The 21,770-nt window shown below is 37.9% G+C and overlaps 2 protein-coding genes across 2 annotated transcripts in view; both read right to left on the reverse strand.

Moving 5' to 3' along the window:
* SLC9B1 (solute carrier family 9 member B1) overlaps window positions 1–3,293 on the reverse strand; it is a 63,928-nt gene extending 60,635 nt beyond the window's left edge. The window contains exon 1 of the mRNA XM_082652722.1: window positions 3,204–3,293. Within this exon, the coding sequence (XP_082508848.1) occupies window positions 3,204–3,217 (14 nt within the window). The 5' untranslated portion in view covers window positions 3,218–3,293. The remainder of the gene's footprint in view (window positions 1–3,203) is intronic.
* A 5,307-nt stretch (window positions 3,294–8,600) lies between these two features.
* The window catches only part of SLC9B2 (solute carrier family 9 member B2), a 47,887-nt gene continuing 34,717 nt past the window's right edge, over window positions 8,601–21,770 (reverse strand). The window contains exons 10-12 of the mRNA XM_082652721.1: window positions 15,954–16,062; window positions 12,555–12,691; window positions 8,601–9,647 (exon numbers count right to left, since the gene is read on the reverse strand). Coding sequence (XP_082508847.1) covers window positions 9,426–9,647; window positions 12,555–12,691; window positions 15,954–16,062 — 468 coding nt within the window. The 3' untranslated portion in view covers window positions 8,601–9,425. The remainder of the gene's footprint in view (window positions 9,648–12,554; window positions 12,692–15,953; window positions 16,063–21,770) is intronic.

A 21,770-nucleotide genomic window follows, 5' to 3' on the forward strand; every position in this document is an offset into this window, starting at 1 on the left:
AGAAACTGAATCTGCTGCCACCTTGATATTGGACTTCCCAGCCTCTAGAACTGTGAGAAAAAAAATCTGTTTATAAGACACCCAGACTATGTTTTTTTTATTGGTTATAGCAGCCTGAATGGACTAAGACAAGTATGACTGCCTTCTATCTTCGAAATGACTATTTTATGTCTTTTCTTCACCCCTTAAACCTCTTATTCAAACATTCCACCTCTCTTCTACTGATCCTGCCTCATACTTTCTTTATGCTCATTGAGAAAAAGAGAATTAACTTCAGGCAGAAACTCTCTCATCTTCTGATCACTGAATCTACTCATGTACCTGCATCTCTACCTATACTCTCTTTCTTCCCATTACTATAAATTTTATGTTCATGTTCCTGAGCCAACATACATTTCTACATATTCCCTGGATCCCATCCCCTCTCACTTTCTCAAAGATTCCCCTCCTAAGATATACGTTTTCTCTCTTATACTATATTTTCCCCCTCTATACTGGGTCATTCCCATTAGGCTAAAAACATACTTAAGTATCCCCATCTTTAAGAATCCTACTTCGACCCCATATATTCTTCTATTACCTCCATTTCTCAGTTCTTCTTCACAGTGAAATATCTTGAGATGTCCACAGTGTTACGTCCATTTCTTCACATCACATTTACTCTTCATTATGCTTGTCAAAATTCAAGTCAGATTTTTTTATTTCACCTCACCTCTCACCACATTTCAGTACCACTGGCCATGCTTTGTAGTCTTGGCTTTTTAAGTCACCACACACTTCGGACTTTCTTCCTACTTCACTGGCTACTCTTTCTCCATCTCCTCTGCTTGCCTCTTTTCCTCTGCTTTACCTCTAATCATTGGAATGCTTTCTATGAACACACTATCCCTAGGTAGTTTTATCTACATCCTGATGTCTCTCAACTTTATATCTTTGGTTCCATACACAGAACTCAAGACTCAGAACTTACTTTAGATTTTTAGTAAGCAGACCAAACATAAGGTGAGCAAAATAAAAACAGTCCCCGCTCCACACATTTTCTTCTCCAGTCTTTTCCATTTGGTAAATGGCAAAACCATCCACTAGGAGTTTCTCTCTTTTTCTCACCCCTATATTTAAAACATCACCCAGTCTGTAGTCTCTGCCACCAAATATATCTCACATCCATCCATGTTTATACCACTTTAGCCAAAACTATGGTCATTCCTTCCTGGATTACCACAGGGTCTTCTCCTAATGCTGCTTTCCATTCCCTATGACCCATTCACCATGTAACAGGCGGAACAAACCTTTATACAATAAATCAGATTATATTACTCCCTTCCAAAAAACCCCCTACTGGTTTCTTATCATACTTTAAATAAATTCCTAACCTGTCCCATGAGTAGAGCCCCATGGCCGATTCAAAGCCCTTTGGGGTTTGAATTGGGCCGATTCATGGCCCCTATCTATGCTTTGGCTCCTAACTATCTCTCCAAGCTCATCTTGTCCCACTTTCTCTACATCCCAGCTACAGCATTCTTTATGATATTCTTTGAAAGAGTCAAGTTCTTTCCTACCTTGGGCTTCTGTAGTTGAAGTTTCCTTTATCTGCACTGCTCTGGTCCCAAATATTTCCATGGCTGTCTATTTTATATCACTGAGGTCTCAGCACAAATGTCAGCTCTTCAGGGAGGCCTTCCCTAACCAATCAATCTCAAGTAACCCCTCCCTGAGGTCCTCTCACCTCACACTGTTTTACTTCTTCACTGCACTCACCATTATCCAAAATTTCTTTGTTCACATATTGTTTACCTGTTTATTTTCTATCTTCATTACAATTTAAGCTCCATGAGAACAGGAATCTTGCATCTTTTTAACCGTCGTATTCACAGTGTCTGGCAAAACAGTAGATGCCCTAAAAATATGTGATGCATTCCTGTCCCTGAGCGAGTCACTCGACCTCTCTAACCCACATTCGTGGGCTTACTGTTGCCAGCCTTACCTCTGGGTTTGGAGAATACAAAAGTGAATAAGACATGGCTTCTTGAAAATCTCATCCATTTATCCCTTTTCTCATATTTACTGAATGTATATTGTACTATGTTCCACATACTGCCCAATCTCAGTGTTTAGTTCCTTCTTCAGTAAAATGGAGTTTTGTTAACCAACTCTATCTCATAGGCTATATAAACAGGATGAGTATGAAAATAATATACAAAATGAGAAGTGCTATAAAATATTACTTTATATATTGCTATTGTTACACCTGCCTCTTTCCTTTTGTCTGGTACTGGCCAGGAGTTTATGACAACAGAGAGTCAACTGACAAAACCAGTCGTATAAATTCTAGTACTCACAGAAGGTAATAAATATGAATATCCATTTCACAGGCATATAGTGTCTAAAATGTCTGGTGCATGAATTCTTAAATGTGATAGTAATAAGTGTCACTTTCCCACACTTCTGTTGCAGTAACAGAATAACAATAACAAATAACAATACTATTTACACCTATGAAAAATGACAGAGTGAGGTGTGACCTCTCTCAGTGCCACCCAAGCCAATCTTCCCTCTCCATCACCCCATCTGATCTTTCATAGACTACAGGACACACACAGAGGGGCATCAGTGACCAGTTATGGGCCTGCAGAGCTCTTATAAGGACTCCTACATGATATGCCTGACACGTGGTACCTGTGCAACAACTGTCCTTAATCCTTCAAAAGCACTGATCTAAAGGGCTTGTCCACTGTGATAGAACAGGCGGAGTGAGGGGCGTGGGAGGAGGGAGGTGAGCCTTCCCAGGATCAGCAACCAATCCTGGAACACATCTCCAATCACAGGAGCTTACGAACGTTCATTTGCAGATATGTACCATTTGTACAGTAGTCTGCGCTTAATAAAATTAATGTTTCAGTCAGTCCTGACTGACAGACATTTCCTTACTTGCGAGTACCTGTAAAACGAAAGAAACGCAGGAGGAAGGGAGAGAATAAAGAAGAGAGATGTGGGGTGAGGGAGTAAAGACACGAGTCAGGGAGAGGAGAGAAAGAGGTCTGTGACTGTTTCCCCAGCGCCAGGCAAAGAAGCCCCCTAGAACTACGCTCCCTAGAACTGAAGGGGACGGAAAGGCGTTCCTGGGGGCTACCAGAGAGGAAAGACCGCGGGAGACAGGGGACTAGTGCCAAAGGGGAGAGTAAAGACAAATAGGCCGTACATACAATTCCTTTAGCATCCGCCGCTGCCCCGGGAGCGGCCCTGGCGCCCAGCAACCGCCGCAAAGCCCACGCGCAGCTCTGAGGTACAAGTGGCGGAACCTCGGAGAGCGCAGTGGGCTGCGCGACAGCGGCTTCTGGGCGGGGCTGACGACGGCGGGGCGGGGCTAATGGCAACGAGGCTGGGCTAATCGCAACGAGTGGGGGGCTGGCGGCGGCGGGGCGGGGCTGACGCGTCTAAGTGGCGTCCTGGTCTTTCCAGGCCCCGGAGCCGGAGGGTTCCAGTGTTCTCCGCGACCGCCCGGTGTGTTTTCAGTCTGTTCAACCCTTTCCTTTCCATGTCTGAGAACACTGACCTATTGTGTTGTAAAAGTCAAGGGACGGAGTTGACTTCGGAGGGGCATTAGCCAAAAAGCAGCGCCAGGGGCTGCGCGTGCCAGAAGTAACTTGTCAAAACTCAGATCATATTTCCTCTTACGTAAACTTAAATATAGTGCAGTCTTAAAATAACATAGTCTCTGGGGTCAGGACTGCGCTCAAATTTCAGCACTGCCACTTTGTAGCTTTGGGACCACAGGCAAATACATAATCTCCCTGAGTTTTGGGTTTTCTTATCTGTAAAGGATGTGGTGGTGGTGTGAGACTAAATGAATTGATGCATGGTAAGTGTCTGCAACAGGGCTTGATACAAAGTAAACAGACGATATTCTGTTATCAGTGTAAAACCTTTGTTTAGTTTTGTCCCCGGCACCATGAAATCTTATGTGGAAATCTTCATATGAAACAATGAAAGCAGAACTGCTCTGGTTTAAGGTGGGCCCAGAAGCTTTGGGTTCTCAGTGCCAAAGGTGGACTTCAAGTTTCCTCTATGGAATCCCCAAGCTTCCTATTATATAGACGAAAACAACTGTTATTGGAGAAAGTCTAAACTTCTTAGAAAGACAAACTGACCTTTCCTGTTTTTTTTTCTCCTGATACTCCAAACAACTTTTTCTCCTGCACACGCTGTATTCCTTTTTGACCCCATGTTTTTTCTAAAGTCATTTCGTCTATGCGGAGTGTTCCCTCTCTCCTTTTCTTATTTATCATTTAAGATCTCATTCAAATTACAACTCTTTTTGGGGCGACTGAGTAAAAATTCTCTTTTTATTGTAACCCCTTCCCACTTTCAGCATGGTGTAGACAGCTCAGCAAGGATTTAAAGTCATTTTCTTCCTGTTTTAGGAGAGTAGACAAGGTCTTTTGTGATTATACGGCTAAGGAAATGCTTTGTTCTCATGGTATGGAAGGAAAAAGCAAGGAGATCCCCAAGGATACTAGGATGAAGAACAAATGGTAAAGCTGGGAAGAAGGACCTTTGAGAGGAATCTGCTGGCCTCCAGGACACTGCTCTGTGCCCCAGATGCAATGGACTGCTGGAGGTCAAATGCTTTAGGGTCAATTTAAGGAAGATGGAGGGCACATCAACAGAGTTTCAGAATTCTCACCAGGTCAGAGGGCTCAGGCCATATTTAATTTGAGTTAGTCAACGAAAGCATGTGATATCACTTGCTCCCAAAATGGCACGAAGCAATTCCCATCTGTTACAGAGAACTAAATTATTCATATAGAAATATAATGTCCTGAAACATTTCAAAAATAATGTCCTTCATTTATTTAAAGACAATATAATACAAACTTAATAATAATCACTTAAAAAGCAGCTAAAGAAACATCTGAAGCTTTTTTGGTAAAAAAAGTCAATAGTAAGTTCATAGCAATTAAATTGGTTATATTTGCAACAATGCCATTAAAAGCAAAAAAAAAAAACTTTTGAGGAACAAAGAGAACCTTATTCATTACAGCAGTTTTTACTAAATTGGATATGAAAGTAGTTTCAAAAATATTTTCTGTATAAAGCATAAAGTTTCTGTATAAAGTTTCAAAAATATCTTCTGTACTTCTGAAAGCACTTCAATAAAAATAGAAATTTGGCCAATGATCTATTTGGTATGATTTAAGTGCCAATTTTCTTTTCCAGTCTTACCTCTCACTAATTCCCATTATCAACCTTAAGTGTCGGCCGTTTACCCCAGGCTTTACTGTTTTCACACTTGGCTAATATGCCAGCCCTGTACCTAGCTGTTCCCTTCTTCGCTTTACTCCCTAATATCAACTCATCAATCCAAATCATACCCTTTCTTCAAAGTCCGGTTCAAGTATCACCTCCTTTAAGAAGTTTTCCTCACTGAGAACAGTTCTGAATCATTCATTTGGATTACAGCTATTTGTACACATCTTGCTGCCTTGTAAGGTTCTTGAAGGCAAGTATCTTATTCACATTTGTATTCCCCTCAGAGTCAGTCTCCCACTAGAATTCAAGTTCCATTAAACAGAACCCTTGAATATCTTCTTCATCACTGTATTCCCCAGCACCTAGCAAAACTGGCACACGGTAGCCAAGTTACAAGTGTATTCGGAGTGAGTGAATGAATGGATTTTAGAACATAACTCCATAAAGGCAGGGATTTATCTGTTTTATTCATTGCAAAATGAATATCTGAATATTACCAGGTGAATAAATTATTTTTTGGAAGGCTTAGGATGCATCATATACAAGAAAAATTCTTCAGTCTATATGCCTTCCCAGAGGTCAAATGTATTTATGTTGGCTTTCACCCAACGAATTTGGTGGATGATACATCGTTCTGAAAATAAGACAACCCCCAGAACTGCAAGAGTAAAATATAAAAGAATCAAAATAAAATGGGTGTTTACATTAAGAGTAAAATTTAAAAGAAAATAAAATGGGTGTTTACATTAGTTTCAGTTTTCTTTATTGTTCTTTTCTGTGTTCTAAATTTTCTGCAATGAAAATGTATTATTTTGTAATCAGACAAAAATAATCAGTACCATTTTTAAAGAATGTAATGGATGAGATCACTTGCAAACATAAGACTGAGGACATTTTGAGAACATTAAAGTCCAATCAATGTTATGGAGTTAATACCAGAGAGAAAAACAGTGGACTGTGAAAATAACTTGAAGAGCTGAAGCCTAATCAGTCTGCCTAAAGACAAACAAACAGACAATAAACAAACACTTCTCAAAGGGGAGATTGATGGTACCAACCCTAGGAAAAATAGGCATCTTGAAGAACATGAATTTATAGTGTTTGTTTAGCACTGTCCTTGGAAGTATGACACCCTTGCTGTGCACTGAATTGTATCCCCCCACCAAATTCATAAGTTGAAGCCATAACCCCCCAATGTGATGGCATTTGGAGATGGGGACTTTAAGAGGTAGTTAGATTGGATAAGATCATGAGGGTAGAGCCCTCATGGTGGGATTAGTGCCTTTATAAGAAGAGACACCAGAGAGCTTGCACACTCTCTTCCATCCCCATTTTTTCACCCCACCCTGTGAGGACCCAGCGAGAAGGAGGTTATTAGCATGCTATGAAGAGAGCCCTCATTAGAGCCTGATCAGGCTGGCAACTTTCACGTTTGACTTCCAGCCTCCAGAACTGTGAGAAAATAAGTATCTGTTGTTTAAGCCACTCAGTCTATGGTATTTTGTTGCAGTAGCCCAAGCAGACTAAGATAGACTAAGCAGACTAACATCTAAACTGTTATGTGGCAGGTAGTTTTCTGATACTGAAAGAGAATCTCCTCACTGACTCAGTTAATAAAAATTTACTAAATGCCCACCGTGCTCCATGCCCTGTGCAAACTGCTGAGGATTCAAAGATGACCAAGGTAAGGTTCCCACCCCTCAGGGGTTAATTTAATAGGAGACAAACATATAAACAAACTGAAAAAAGGGCTATAAGTACTATGACAGAAGTATGTATAGTGTACATACACCGTTCTTTCAGGCACCCAGAGGTTAGAGTAACGGTTCCTATCTGTGGTTGGGTGGGTGGAGTAAGTTTGGTTGGCTTGAGTCAACACTGTATCAAATTAACTCTGAGTTCACCAGCCAAGTCAAGAGCTGTGACTTACAATGTGGTGACAAACCTGAGACTTCATGGTGAGCCCTGCAGAGACCAATACTGGACAGACAGCCAGAGAGATTTGGGTGTAGAGTAGAGGCAGGAAGTAGCTGCATGCTCTGAAAATGGCATAGGCTATGACAGTGGCTTACTGTGCTCTTCAACTATTTCTACATTCTGTAAATTTCCATTTCTAATTCTTCTTTGGGGCCTTGAATATTTATAACAACATTCTCATTTACTTATACTAACTGTATTTTGTATTAGTTAAAAAGTATTCAAAGCCTGTTACATGGAGAAGAGCTACTGGTGAACATGGGAACCAGCACTGACTGCAGCACCCTTGGGCCTCACATGCCTTTTGCTAAGTCCTAATCATCCCCCATGTCCTAACCCTAGTCCTACTTTCTCTGGAGGCTGTGTCTAAACTGCACCTCCCCCTGGATTGATAAGGTGCTCCTGCTACGAGCTCCCTGGCGCCCCTCTACTTCCTGCATCATGGCACGTATCATACTGTTTTGCAATCTCTTGTTTAGTGGTTGCTCTCCTCTATCAGACTGTCAGATCCTTAAAGATGGAAACAATATTAGTCTTCATGATGTGCCTGGGTCACCAAAGGCTTTCAGTAAGTATTTGGATGAATCTAGTTTCAGAGCTTGTGATAGTAGAGGACCAGGTGAGCATTAAGTTTATGGTGCTACCACCAAGGTGCACCTGGCCAAGGAAGTTCATCCATCTGAACTTTGGTATACATTAATCCAGTCCAAATTGAGAACATAAACACTAAGGGAATACAGTCCCAGAAAGTAACCAGAGTCAGGCTGACATAAAAATGAAGATTCTATGGCTTCGTAATATGTTAGCTTAATAAAAATTAAGCTAGTTTTGGACAGAGGTGAATGTCATGGTGGAAGGGGCTGCAACAGTAGTCTAAAGATAAGATTAGTTCAATATGAGATGTTAGTCTAACAACTAAATGAAGGGTGTATGTACCCTATTCGCACATCTGTCAGAGCACTTATATCCCTTTTTACAGTTTGCTCATATGTTTGTCTGCTAATAAATCAGACCCTTAGGTAGTCTAATGACATGTTTATTTAAACATGATTATTCTAACAACTAGGCAGGAGTTGACCTAGAGTAGAGGAACTTAATGGGTGACATACAAAAGCAGAGATGTTCTGTTGATCAAGTGGGATAAAATGTGACTTTTGCAGATAAGACTTTCTTCTTATCTTCTCTACTAGCATGTTGCAATCCCTGAAATTCCTGCCACAGAAGTCACTCTTTTGGTTAAAGTTACTAACTTTAGATGGTCCTTGTTAACCTGCAAGAAGATGCTATTAGGTGATGGCAACACCCAACACAATGGTACTTCTGGCTCTCCAATCTGACCTTCCCATCTCCCAGGATGTGAATGCTTAGTGAGAGACACTTTCTCAGCCTCCTCACAGCGGGGTGTGGGCTTCACTAACATTATGTAAGAGGAGAGATGTGTCCAACTCCACAGCACATCCTTAAAAATAAATTGCTTGCCTTGGACTTTCCTTTTTCCTTCTTCCTGAGGATTAGAAAGGGGACAGACATCTTTAACCTTTGTCCTAAGCTAGGGCATGGCACAGCCTCAAGACAGAAGGACATGGGTCTCTGAGTAGACTGCATGAGCAGAGTAACACTGTCAGCTGGTTTCATAAGAGGGAAATAAATTTCTCTATTTAAGTATTTCATTTTTCGTTTCTTCATTATAGCAGCTTACCTTACCCTGATTAATATGATATTCATGAGGCTGGTGTAGAGACTGATAGAAATTGATGAGGGATTGTGTTATGGTATTTTAAAAAAAGAAAAGAGGAGCCCAAAGCAATTCAAGGCATGAGAGGCCAGGTGACCATGAACCGTGAAACTGTGATGGTAATAGTAAGTCAGAGCAAGCTGTTGGTTAGCAGAACAGGACACTGAAATTAAATTGTGGTAGTACATTCAAGTGTATATGTCCCTATAAAAATTAAGATATAATGATGAATAGTGTGTGAAAAAAAAAAAAAGGTAGAGATCAGGTTGGAGATGTAGAACATTACCCCCATCCCCCCAAGATGGAAAGGGTAATGGCTAAAAATGCTGTTTAGAGAAATAGCCACACTTGGTTCTAGTACATTTTAAGCTTAACCATTACATATGTCAATATCCATATGGATAAAAGTAGCCTCCGAGAGCAGCTTTCTGATGACTATATTCGGCATTCTCTCTTTTCACCTCTAAACCTGTATAGAAGTCTCTCCTTCATCTTCTTCATCTTTATTTTGATGTTCAGCTTTCTGGAGAAGTCTGGGGCCTAGCAAACCAATAAGTAGACTTCCAATTGGGGCTGTGATGAGGATGGCCAAAAATGCCACAGTCAACACATCCATTCCATATCCTTCTAACTGTTTCTCTCCATGTGATCTTGCTGTGTCCAAAGCCACAGATCCTATTGCAGCCTATAAAAGTTTAAAGGTAAAGTTGGAAGCATGATAAGACAAGCACATAGAAAAAAAGGTTATTTTATCATTTGCAAAAACAAATTTCTTGTTCTTCTGCTCAACTGACAAAGTTCTATTAGTCTTCTTTCAAAGTGTACTACAGTTGATTTTAATGATCTAAAAGCTCTCCCTGCCCTGGCATAGGGAAAGAATGATGATTCATATATACCTATTTGCATAAGGTAAACTTACAAAAATATCAGGCAAATATATTTCAGAACACAAGGCAAATACAGACTTAGGATATTAATTAACTATAACAAGATTCTATATACTAAATTCCTCCTGAGTAAAGTTGAAAGTTACTGAATGGTCATCTCATTCTTTTGTCTTTAGGAATTTGGAATTAAGAAAGGACAAGATGAAAAAATGCAGTGATACTTACTGGAAGATGGTGAAATTTTACATGAAAAAACGTAAGAATATTGCTGTAGAGCCTAAGCTACTTGTTAAACATCAAGAAAATTGAAAGTGGTAGGTACCTTTGAAACTTGAAGTTAACCTTATTAGGAATTTGATTAACTCTTTGCCTTAGGAGTTGGTGAAATGTTTTGTTTAAAATTTATCTACTGGGAAGTATTATGAAAACTCTTAGAGACAAAATGCAATATTATCAGTGCACATGGGGAAAATACATTAATCAATCTGGTTATCCTCTTATTGGCACAGAACATAGCAATGAAACAGAAGAGAAAATATCAGTGTGGATGAGACACAATGGCAGAGATGACTCATTGCCCATAAATATCTGAATGCCTCTTTTCCCTTCTATAATAGAACTCCTGAGTTTAGCTGGTCACATTGCTGTCCAAATACAGACTTTTTTCCCAGTCTTCTTTGCAACTAGTTGAAGCTATGTATCTAAGTTCTGGCCATAAAGAGGTGAGCAGAAATGATAAATGCTTCTTGTAACTGTTCCCTGAAAAGAAATGGACACTTGTACCTTATTCTTTCCCCCTTCCCATTGGATGACAAACAGTGAAAGTTGGACTCATGGATGAAAGGCATACGCTGAGGACAACAGTTACCCTGCCAGCTCTGGAATTCCCATGCTGGTTAGAGAGAAATAAAAATCTATCTCATTTAGTCCTTGGGTTTGAGGGTTCTTTGCTATTTCAGATCACCTTGTGCCATAACTAATTCAACATTTCATGAATTCTCAGCAAGAACTGCGCACATTATGATGTATATTTCTCTTTCAGCTCTCTGTCATTGTGTATATGTGTATGTGTGTGTACGTTTGGGGGTTTGTATGTTTGCTAAGTTGTCATTTAAAATCTATTTCCGGGACTTCCCTGGTGGCCTAGTGGTTAAGAATCCGTCTTGCAACTCAGGGGACACCAGTTTGATCTCTGGTCGGGGAACTAAGATCCCACATGCTGCGGGGCAACTAAGCCCGTGCACCACAACTAGAGAGAAGCCTGCGCACGGCAACAGGAGCCCATGTGCCGCAATGAAAGATCTCATGTGCCACAACTAAGACCTGATACAGCCAATAAATAAATAAATAAATATTTTAAAAATATACATATATTTCTTATAGTAGGTCATAGACAAAAAAATTTAAAGAACACTAATATGGAAAAAATATATAAGAAAGTCTTGCTTCTTGTGCAGTGGCAAAAGAAGAAAAAAGAAATTGTATACAATACTTGCTTTGAGAACATGCATTATTCAAGACATCCTAGATAATTTCTCCTTATTTTAAAATTTGTTTTCATAGCAGGAAAGTGCCGTCTTTCAAATTTTGATGTTAGAAACAAATCTTTCATACTAAAGCTACTAGAGCGATTATTTTGATATTTACCTACTAAAGTTACTGAAAGTAGTGTGGAGGCTGGAGATACTGTGAGGGAGAAACTGTTCAACTTACTGTGCTCTATTAACCTCACAGCATTCTTAGCCACTATGTCTCAGACACCTTTGAAAGTCTGATGGAAAGAAAAACTTCTCTGGAATAATGCCCCAATCCCATAGCCACACAAAATCCGGCATATAGTTACAGAGCAGCACACTGCACCCCTCAAAGCTTCCTAAATTAAGAACACCTAATTCTCATTTCATGAAACAGAAATTTACACATTTAAATAATTGCAAAATAATCAAGGATCAAACAGTTCAATCTTATTTGTTGTAATTAGTTGGAGAATACACAATACAATCAGGGATATATTACATTTGCAACAAATGATGATCTATACAGTTCTAATTTAACGAGCAATTATAGGTATGCTACCAAATACCTGGTCAACACTTTCGAGTACCCATTGGTTACTGCTTTTTATTAGAGTGCACAAATTTTGGGTCATGTGATTGAGACGTTTGTCAGGAGGTTCAGGTGGTTTGAAAATTTAATATCAACTAATAATCTAGGAAATAAAGCATCTTCTGAGTTATTTCTCAATAAATCTTTCTCTATTAAAGACTGTGGTCAAGCATAACTGATCATCAATCATATAGACATTGAAGTATTTCCAAATACTAAGATGGGCTATGCTATTTCTGTTTCACTCTCTTCTTAGAAGATATTGAAATGAATAGAGTTAATAACTATCTCTTTGGGTTATTTTAGAGAGCTCTGACTGACAAAAATTCCAACTCTTCCCTCCTGCTACTTACTACTGCTTTCTAGTAGTGTAGGGATTTATTGGAGTTTGAGTTGCACCCTGGTGATCTAAGGAAATTTAATGAGCTGTCATATTTAATGAATCAATATACCAAAAATAAAACTTTTAAAGAGTAAATTAGTATAAAATCTTATCATAAATCAAACTTCAATTATTTATTTTCACCAAATTTGAACAAGCCCTCTTATTAAAAATGTCAAGGTATCATATAGAAATAGGAATTAAAATCCATCATTACCTGGACTGTGGCCTTTGGAAGCCATGCAAAAGAAATAAATATCTTTTCCTTAAAGTTAAAACCAGCAAAACACACCATCAGATATGTAGCCAAAATTCGTATCAATACTGCAATGCCCAGGGTGGCAATACAAAGGCCTGTAAGAAATACTCAGTTTTTAGACATAATGAAATACTGGGGGAAAAATTGAATCACATGGTTACTGATTCAGAACTCTTTCAACAGAAGTCTAAAAACATTCACAAAATTAAAAAGACAAAAATGGCTAGGCATAATTTATCAAAACATCAATATTAAGGATCAATCAGATCACTTGTTTAAAACAAGGTATTTCCCCTTGATTTTTTTTTTTAGTAAAATCCAAAAGATTTATTTGCTCTGAGAGAAACCAGAATATTCCCTTAAACTGAAAACAGAAATTAAACATATTTTAATTTCTAAAAGGAGATTTGAATGTTCTTTTAAGCTTTATAGTAAGAAACACACTTTCTTCCATGCATTTATTTAACAAGAATTTATTCAATAACTATGCATGGCAGGATCTGGACTAGGTACTAGTATCCAAAAATGTATAATGTACAGACTCTACTTCTATGAACTTCAAAGACAGAGGAAGACAGAAACATAAAAAAGAATTAATATACTATAAGGTAAGTACAGTATAAGCATACTGGCAAGAGGGCACAGAAGAGGAAAAAATTATTATTTTCATCAAAGTGGTTGAGAATTCTTTACAGAGAGTATAAGACCAGAGGCGATATTCAAAATATTTATAAGCCATTATGGGGGCAATCAGCCAATCAGAACAGAGCTCGCTGGGCAGTGACCAATCAGAACAGACAGTGGCAGTCTACAGCTGTTTCATCATACTGGTGTGTACACTGACAGCCCATTAGCCCTGGTTTTCACGTACAGCTACTGCATTCAGTCAGCATTTAGAATCCTTTGCTGGTAAAGTTAAGTTCATCCTGAAGTGCAAAATAAAGGATTGTGACTTGGCCGCTGCAGGCTACTGGAATCTGAGAAAGGCACAGCTAAAGTGACTGCTAAGTTACAGGATGATTTTTTTTAAAGTAACATTTGTTGAGTATTTACTCTGTGCCAGGTTCTGTACTAAGCTTTAAGTGCATTACTTTACTTAATCCTTACAGCCTGTAGGGTAATTCCTGTCATTTTACAGTTGAAAAAAGTGAAGTTCAAAAAGGATAAACAACTTTGTCAAGTTCAAAAGGCTGGGTAAAAGGGATAGACACTGCAGGAGGCTCTACTGTAAATCTGCAATATTTTTTTTTACCGAAAAGTTTTGTGGCTTTTTGTTGGAGGATATTTCTCCCAGGTTGGTAGATTTTCAAAAATATTTGTTGCTGAAGTACAAGATACAAAAGAGATGATCCCATTCCCAGGAGGGAACATTGAAGGTTTGGGGAGAAGATGAAGAGGAAGTTTTAGACACACTGAGTTTTAAGTTTTGTGGAATTTATAAGTGGTGATGTCCAATCAGCCACTGGATTTATAGATTTAGAGATAAAGATTTTGGAATTACATAGTTTATAATCAAAGTCACTGAGTGTAGATGAGCTCAAGGAAGTGATAAAAGAGCAAGAAGCATAGAAGGTTTTGGAAAGAACTTTGAGGAGGAGCAGCGCTTAAGCCATACATATGGTAAAGACTCAAAAGGCACCGGAAAATATGAAATTTCAGACTTCAATGTAAAAGTGTTTTAAAGAGGTCAGTAGTATCAAATGCTTCTGAGAGATCAAGTGCAATAAAGACTGGTAAGTATTCAGTGGATTTAATAATATAACCTTGGTAAGAGCAGGGTTGGTTGTGTGATGGGGCAGAAGCTAAACTGAAATGTACTGAGGACGGGAATGAGAACTGAAATGGAAAAGGGGAATACAGACACCCTTTTGGAAAAGATTGAAAAAAGAAATAGAGAGATAGAGTGGTAGGTGAGGGGGTAAGTGAAATGGAGGAAGGATATATATATATATATATCTTTCATAAATATATGTGTGTGTATTTATTTAAATTTTGATTGTGATAAAATACACATAAAAATTACCATCTTAATCATTTAAAAATGTGCAGTTCAGTAAGCATTAAGTTAAACCTTTACATTTTTGTGCAAAAAATGTCCAGAACGTTTTCATCTTGTAAAACTGAAACTCTGTACCTATTAGACAACAAATCCCCGTCTCCCCTTTCCCAAAACCACTGGCAACCATCATTCTACTCTCTATGAATTTGACTCATATAAGTAGCATCACACAGTAGTGTCTTTTTTTTTTTTTTGGACCTTGTTAATTTTCTCTATTGTTTTCTACTTTGTTGATTTCTTTTTTTTTTTTTTTTAATTGAAGTAGAGCTGATTTACAATGCTGTGCCAATCTTGGCTATACAGCAAAGTGACTCAGTTATACACATACAGACATTCTTTTTTTTATATTCTTTTCCATTATGGTTTATCACAGGATAATGAATATAGTTCCCTGTGCTATACAGTAGGACCTTGCTGTTTACCTATTCTATTTGCAATAGTTTGCATCTGCCAACCCCAAAGTCCCTGTCCCTCCCTCCCCCTTGGCAACCACAAGTCTGTTCTCTATGTATATGAGTCTATTTTTGTTTTGTAGATAGGTTCATTTGTGCCATATTTTAGATTCCACATAGTAGTTGTCTTTCTATGATTGGCTTATTTTACTTAGTGTAACGTCTTCCAGGTTCATCCATGTTATAGCATGTATCAGAATGGAAGGATATTATTTTAAGTTAGAGATTAAAGTCTGTTTAACTTCTGAAGAGAAGAACACTGTGACAAGGATATTTGAGGATGAATAAGAAAAAGGGAAGAATCTATGTGTAAGATCCAGAAAGAGGTGGCAGGGGATGGGATCCCTAGTATGGACGGAAGAATATTGTGATGCAAGGAAAGGAGAAAATAATGAGTATATGTGTGTAAATTAATTTTTAAGTGAAGTGCTATGAATTAAGAGAGTTTTAACATAATGGCTTTCAAATGTGTGAATGAATAAAAGAATGAATGAACAAACATTTTTATTCTATGGGTACATATTATAGAACTCACTATTTATCTTTAAAATTCTGGCCCTTGATCAGGGTAAGGCTAGATGAACATTTTTATCCTTGGAAAAACACTTTAAGGCCTGCATTTTATTGATGGCAGTCAGCAGTGTCACTTTTCTTTACAAGGAACAATATTTAAAGGTATAAAATTTACTGTCTTAGATTGACAAACATTATTTTCTAACGAACTGCTCTAAAAGACTTAGCTCGTTACCTTTTTATATAATTGTGACAATGGGAACCACTGAACACACACCTACTAAAGATATTTCAACTGAATATAAGAAGAGTTGATTTTAGCAAAATTCTTACCTACAGTTTCTGGTCTGAGAGCTGTAATGGCTACCTCTGCTCCAATCAGTCCAAAGAGAAGGGGCTGAAAGATGAACCAGGCAACTGCTATAACCTTTTCAACATCTGCCTAAAAGGAACACACACACACACACACAAACAGACTTTCATTATATGAATTTAGAAGTTCTAAGAATTTTATTAATTTGAAATTTGAGTCAATTTGACCTGAGATAGCCTTTACCTCTGTAGCATCTATAAATAAGAAGTTAGCTAGAAGAGAGCAAAAAATCACGCAAAGATATTTCTAACACAATTAAGATATATGAGGTACTTTAGTGTTGGTTTACAAGTAAATGTTAATTATAAAGAGTTTTACAAAGTAATCTTAGGACTTCTGCTGCTGAATACACAATCTGTGTGTGTGTATTATAATGAATAATATTATATTAATTATATTATTATTACATTATTGCATAGTTTAAAATTTTGTTAATTTTCATTCAACAATATGATTTAAAGACCTTATATCAGTGCATATATCTAGATATTCACCTCATAACTGCTGCATAGTAATCTGTGGTATGGGAGTACCATAGTTGATTCAATCATTTCTTTATCAATAGGCCTTTAAGTTGTTTCCAATTTTTTCTTTATAAAAAAATACTGTTTGTGGATATCTCAAATCACGCACAAAGATAAAATCCAGGTATAACAAAGTGCTGTGCCAATTATTAATTTATTGCCCTTTGGCTCCAAATCTGCCTTTCCTTGTTTCTCTGCAGAAAATGGAGCTGGGCCCTTTAAACATTTCACCTTTGCCAGCTGGTACCATATTAAGTATTGTCAGTAGAAGGTGCTGAAATCTATTGCAAGAAAAGGAACTCTTCCTGGTTTCTGTGGCTCTTCCCAGCAAGGTCTTCCAGCACAAGGCTCCTGCAGTCCAGGTGGCTTCTCCAGTGCCAGGGTCTTGCAGTGCATGGTGCTAGCAGCTTTCCCCAGCCTACACCTGGGGTGGTTTCGTAGCCACCTCCCTTGGGCCATATACCTCCCCATGCACTTAGAGGGTGGATTTCCTATAAGTTTGGAGAGTAGATTTCTAGTAAATTTTGTAGGTAGGGCACCATGGTGATCTCTGTGTCACCCAGTGAACCAAGGCTCTAACAAGGCCTGGATTCTCAGCCCTGGAGGAGGGAGCAGTGAGGTGAGGAGGAGAGGTGGAAGCGTGTGCTTTATCTCAGCCCTAGGAGTTTATAGCTGCTATTCCTATATTATTTAGGGGTCTCTTTACATCTTACAAGCCAATCCCTTGTTAACTGATCCCCAGGATGGTTAATAATAAACTTCCCCAGTCCAGTTACTATGTGATTTCTTTTTCCTTAGGAGACCCTATTTGATATAAGCATAACTTTATAACACATAATGCAAACATCCTAAGAAAAGACTGATACAATTGACGATGCAAAACTAAAATGTCTGTGGCAAAATAAACCGTAAAAAAGACAGTGACAAACCAGGAGAAAATAACTGTACTATGTGTATAACAGAATAAGGAACAATGTCTAATCAATAAGAAAAAGATAGAGACCCTAGTAGAAAAATGGGCAATGCATATGCACAAGTAATTGTACAAGAAGAAACACAAATGGCCAAAAACCCTGAGACACTAAAACTCAGTAATTAGAGAAACACAAATTAAAATGATGTACCATATTTTGGGGGGAGGGGGTAATCACATTGAAAAAAAACACTAAAAAAGTTTTAACAATGTAAAGTATTTGTAAGATTGTATAATTGAATCTTTGTAAGATTCAATTGGTAAGACTGAATAATTGGTAGGAGAGCAAACTGACAATGCTTTTTTGGAGGGCAATTTAGCCGTACCCAGTACAGTACCTAACAATTTACATTTAACAGATTTTTTTCAGTCAACATTGAGAATCTTTATTTTGGGGGACTTCCCTGGTGGCACAGGGTTAAGAATCCGCCTGCCAATGCAGGGGACATGGGTTCGAACTCTGGTCTGTGAAGATCCCACATGCCGCAGAGCAACTAAGCCCGTGTGCCACTACTGAGCCCGTGAGCCACAACTACTGAGCCCGTGTGCCACAACTACCGAAGCCCGCGTGGCTAGAGCCCATGCTCCACGACAAAGAGAAGCCACCACAGTGAGAAGCCTGCACACCACAATGAGTAGCCCCAGCTCGCTTCAACTAGAGAATAGCCCGCACACAGCGACAAAGACCCAACGCAGCCAATAAATAAATACGTTTTTTTTAAATCTATATTTTTGGACCACATTTTTACCCTTACAATTACATGTTCTTAAGGATATGTACTTCCATATATGTATGGAATTCCGACAAAGGAGGATTACATTGTTTCTCTATTTTCTTCAGTTATTATTTCTGATATGTTTATTAGGGTGAAGATTCTATTTCCTCTTAGCTTACAAAGACAGCATCTGTGAGGGGATTTGTTGATTTTTTTATATAATTCTATTCCTCTATCATGAAAAAACAGTTGTTTCTACATCATAAGGAGTCAGATGATGAATGAGGTTCAAATTCTGCCACCCACTAACTGCAAGCCACTTGCCCTTAGCACCTCATTTTTCTCATCTGTAAAATGAGAGGTTTATATTAGAAAACATCCAAGATCTTTTATCATTTAATGACAATGACTAGTTCTGCCCCAACAGGTCCAGTTGCCACCCTTCCACATATCTTTAAATTTTACTTTCGAATTTAATTTTTAGAGTATATCATAGCTAAAACTAAGACTTTGATACCCCCAGTTGTAAAGAACAAAATTCAACTATATTAACTTTAGGTTACTTAGCCTTTTGTTGCCAGGACTAATTGTTTAAGGAAGGTCCTCAAAAATATTTCATGTATTTAGAACTCCAATGAGAGCAGAAGTCCTAAAGAGTTTTCTCTATCAAATTATTTTTACTTCTAAACTGTAGACTAAAGACACGATTTGTATTTTGACTGTAACATTTTAGACTAATTGAACATCAGATATAGGCTTACATATTATATAATTTAAGAAAGGGAGAAGAGTCACAATGTATCTTCTTGTGGCTTTTCATAACTTCAAAAACAAAATGAATTTATTTATAAAGAAAATGGAGGTCTTCCCTGGTGGCACAGTGGTTGAGAGTCCGCCTGCCGATGCAGGGGACACAGGTTCGTGCCCCGGTCCGGGAAGATCCCACATGCCGCGGAGCGGCTGGGCCCATGAGCCATGGCCGCTGGGCCTGCGCGTCTGGAGCCTGTGTTCTGCAACGGGAGAGGCCACAACAGTGAGAGGCCCGCGTACCGCAAAAAAAAAATAAAAAAATAAAAAGAAACTGGAACCATAGAATAAGCTAAATATAAAAGAAGATGAGCCAAGGGGATTGAAGACTGTGTTGTCCATTGAAAGTTAAGGCCACTTTATACATCTCTATGCACCAATGGTAAGAATCTTCAAAAATATAAATCACTTTCAAGGATGGACAAAAGGAGAAAGTTAATAGAAATGAAGGTTTCATCATGGGTTAAATATCTATGTAAGTGGACACTTCTCAGACTGAACAATTCAAGATTCAGAAGATCCAAAATATAACAGAACACAAAATCCCATAACTATAAAGGTCATCTAGAAGCACTGAATTTGAAAATAGATGAAAAAATAGATGACAGGCCCAAGAAAGGTGAGTGCATTTGAATAAAATAAGACAAATGGCAAGATTAATGATTATATGGAAAACCAAGCAGAAAAGTAAGAAATAACATCAGAAACTACAGGCACAAATGAATTTAATAAAATATTTTAGCTTTTCAAAGTATAACTCAACAACAGTATTACTGTAGCACTATTGAGTTTACAAGTGCTTCATTTCCATTTCCCCAAACAACAGCCACAATTCTTTAGATGTTATTATTAGTCTCTTCATATTACAGTTGAGAAAACTGAGTATTGGAGAAGGTAGGTGACATTTTGGGGATTATACAGCTTGAAGCAGGATTGGAATCCGAGTCCCCATAACTTAAATTTTATGTTCTTTATATAATGTTGTGCTGCTCTGGAGGGTGTCTGCCACATAATTGATTCAATGAAGATTCTCTTGCTTTCCTTTCTTTAGGGAACCAGTTTGATGTATTCACATTGTGTGTTCTCATCCTGACTCTGCCACTTACTGGCTTTGCGACTTTAGGCAGTCTATCTAGTATCTCTAAGCCTTGGTGTCCTCATTTGTAAAATGGTCTGATATCTACCTTTCAAGGTTATTGTAGAGAATACGTAAGATGACGTATGTAAAACTTTACAAGAAAGACATCTTTAAGGAAAAAAAAAACTATTGAGGAAAGGTCCTAATAAGAGATTCATAGATCTGACCACATGAAAGTATATGATATTTGAGTGTAAAAAATGAACAATATAAAATGGCACAAAAATCTAACTTCATATGTATAGATGCGTGTATACACCACCAGGTGGTTCTGATGCATTCTCAAGTTTGAGAAACACTATTCTAAGCTGATGAGGGTGCAATGAGATAGGTACTTCATATATTACAGTGGAAAAGTAAATGGATACAACTCTAGAAAGCCGTTTGGTAATGCATGTCAAAAACCTCAAAATGTTCATATTATTTGACCCCAAAATTTCACTGTTAGAAATCTGGCCTAAGGAACTGATCAGAAATTGAATTTCAGCATAATTAAAAATAGCAGAGACTAGAAATCACCTAAATATTTAACTATAAGGAAATGGTTTTAAAAAATTATGGGGCATCCCTATGTGTGTGTGTATGTGTGAGTATGTGTGTTGTGTTTTGTGTGTGTGTGTGTAGATAAAGAGATATACACAGGAGAGTAACCAGAGGTAAATATGAAAACAAGGTACCTAGTTCTTTCTCTGGGTTGTGGATTACATTGACCTTCTATGTAATCAACCAGGCTGCAGGTAATTCAGGCAAAGTTATGACAAATGCATTCAAACAGATGCTTTGTTTCAGCTTTAACAATATTTTCTATATAACCCACACTATATTCTGGAGAATAGCACAACTGAAACTCATCAGAGTTTCCCTTTCCCTCTTTGTCCTTCTATGCCCACAGCTAGTGACCACTTGTAGTAGGGATCAGTCTCCCCTTTGATTTCCCTGTTGCTAAAACTATTGCCCTATTCCAAATGACATGACTCTTTTTTGTTGTTTTTTAAAATCCTATCATTTGTGAACTTAATTTTAAATTGCAAAGTGTAGAAGTATAACATTTTTAATATATGTGATATGTGTTATTCAAATAGATGTCAAAATATAGAAATGTGTCCTGTGTAATAATGCTACAGTTGTATTATAAGGGTAGTGCCAGTCGCTTTGGATTCAAACCGGAGCTTAAATCCCAGTGCCACTTTTTCAATTTTGTGACCTCGGACATGTTTTAGAACATGTTAAGTTCTTCTGATTTACAGTCTCTATAAAATGGAAATGGTAATACTTTTTCAGTTTCTTTTGTGAAAGTAAGTGAGAATACTCACTTAGTGCCTTGTATAAGGCCTTACAGAGTGGCAGTAACATTTATTAGTTCCTTTCCCTCCTTTTACCCATGACAGGATAATATGAGCTGGTTGTTAATTTTTGAAAATTTTTAAGAGGTGACAACAGATAGCATTTTCCAGTAAAATTCAATTTGAAGAAACTTACTATAAGTGTATTTGAAATTTTTCCTGTTGAATAAATGAACGGAAATAAGCCAAAATACTTAAATAGCTTACAGAGCTGTTGGCTTTAGGTAGAGGAATTGTAAACGATTTTTTCTTTCCTTTGCTTTCTGACTTTTTTTT

This window comes from Grampus griseus (assembly GCF_964374135.1).
Source record: "Grampus griseus genome assembly, chromosome: 4".
Classification (NCBI taxonomy): Eukaryota; Metazoa; Chordata; class Mammalia; order Artiodactyla; family Delphinidae; genus Grampus; species Grampus griseus.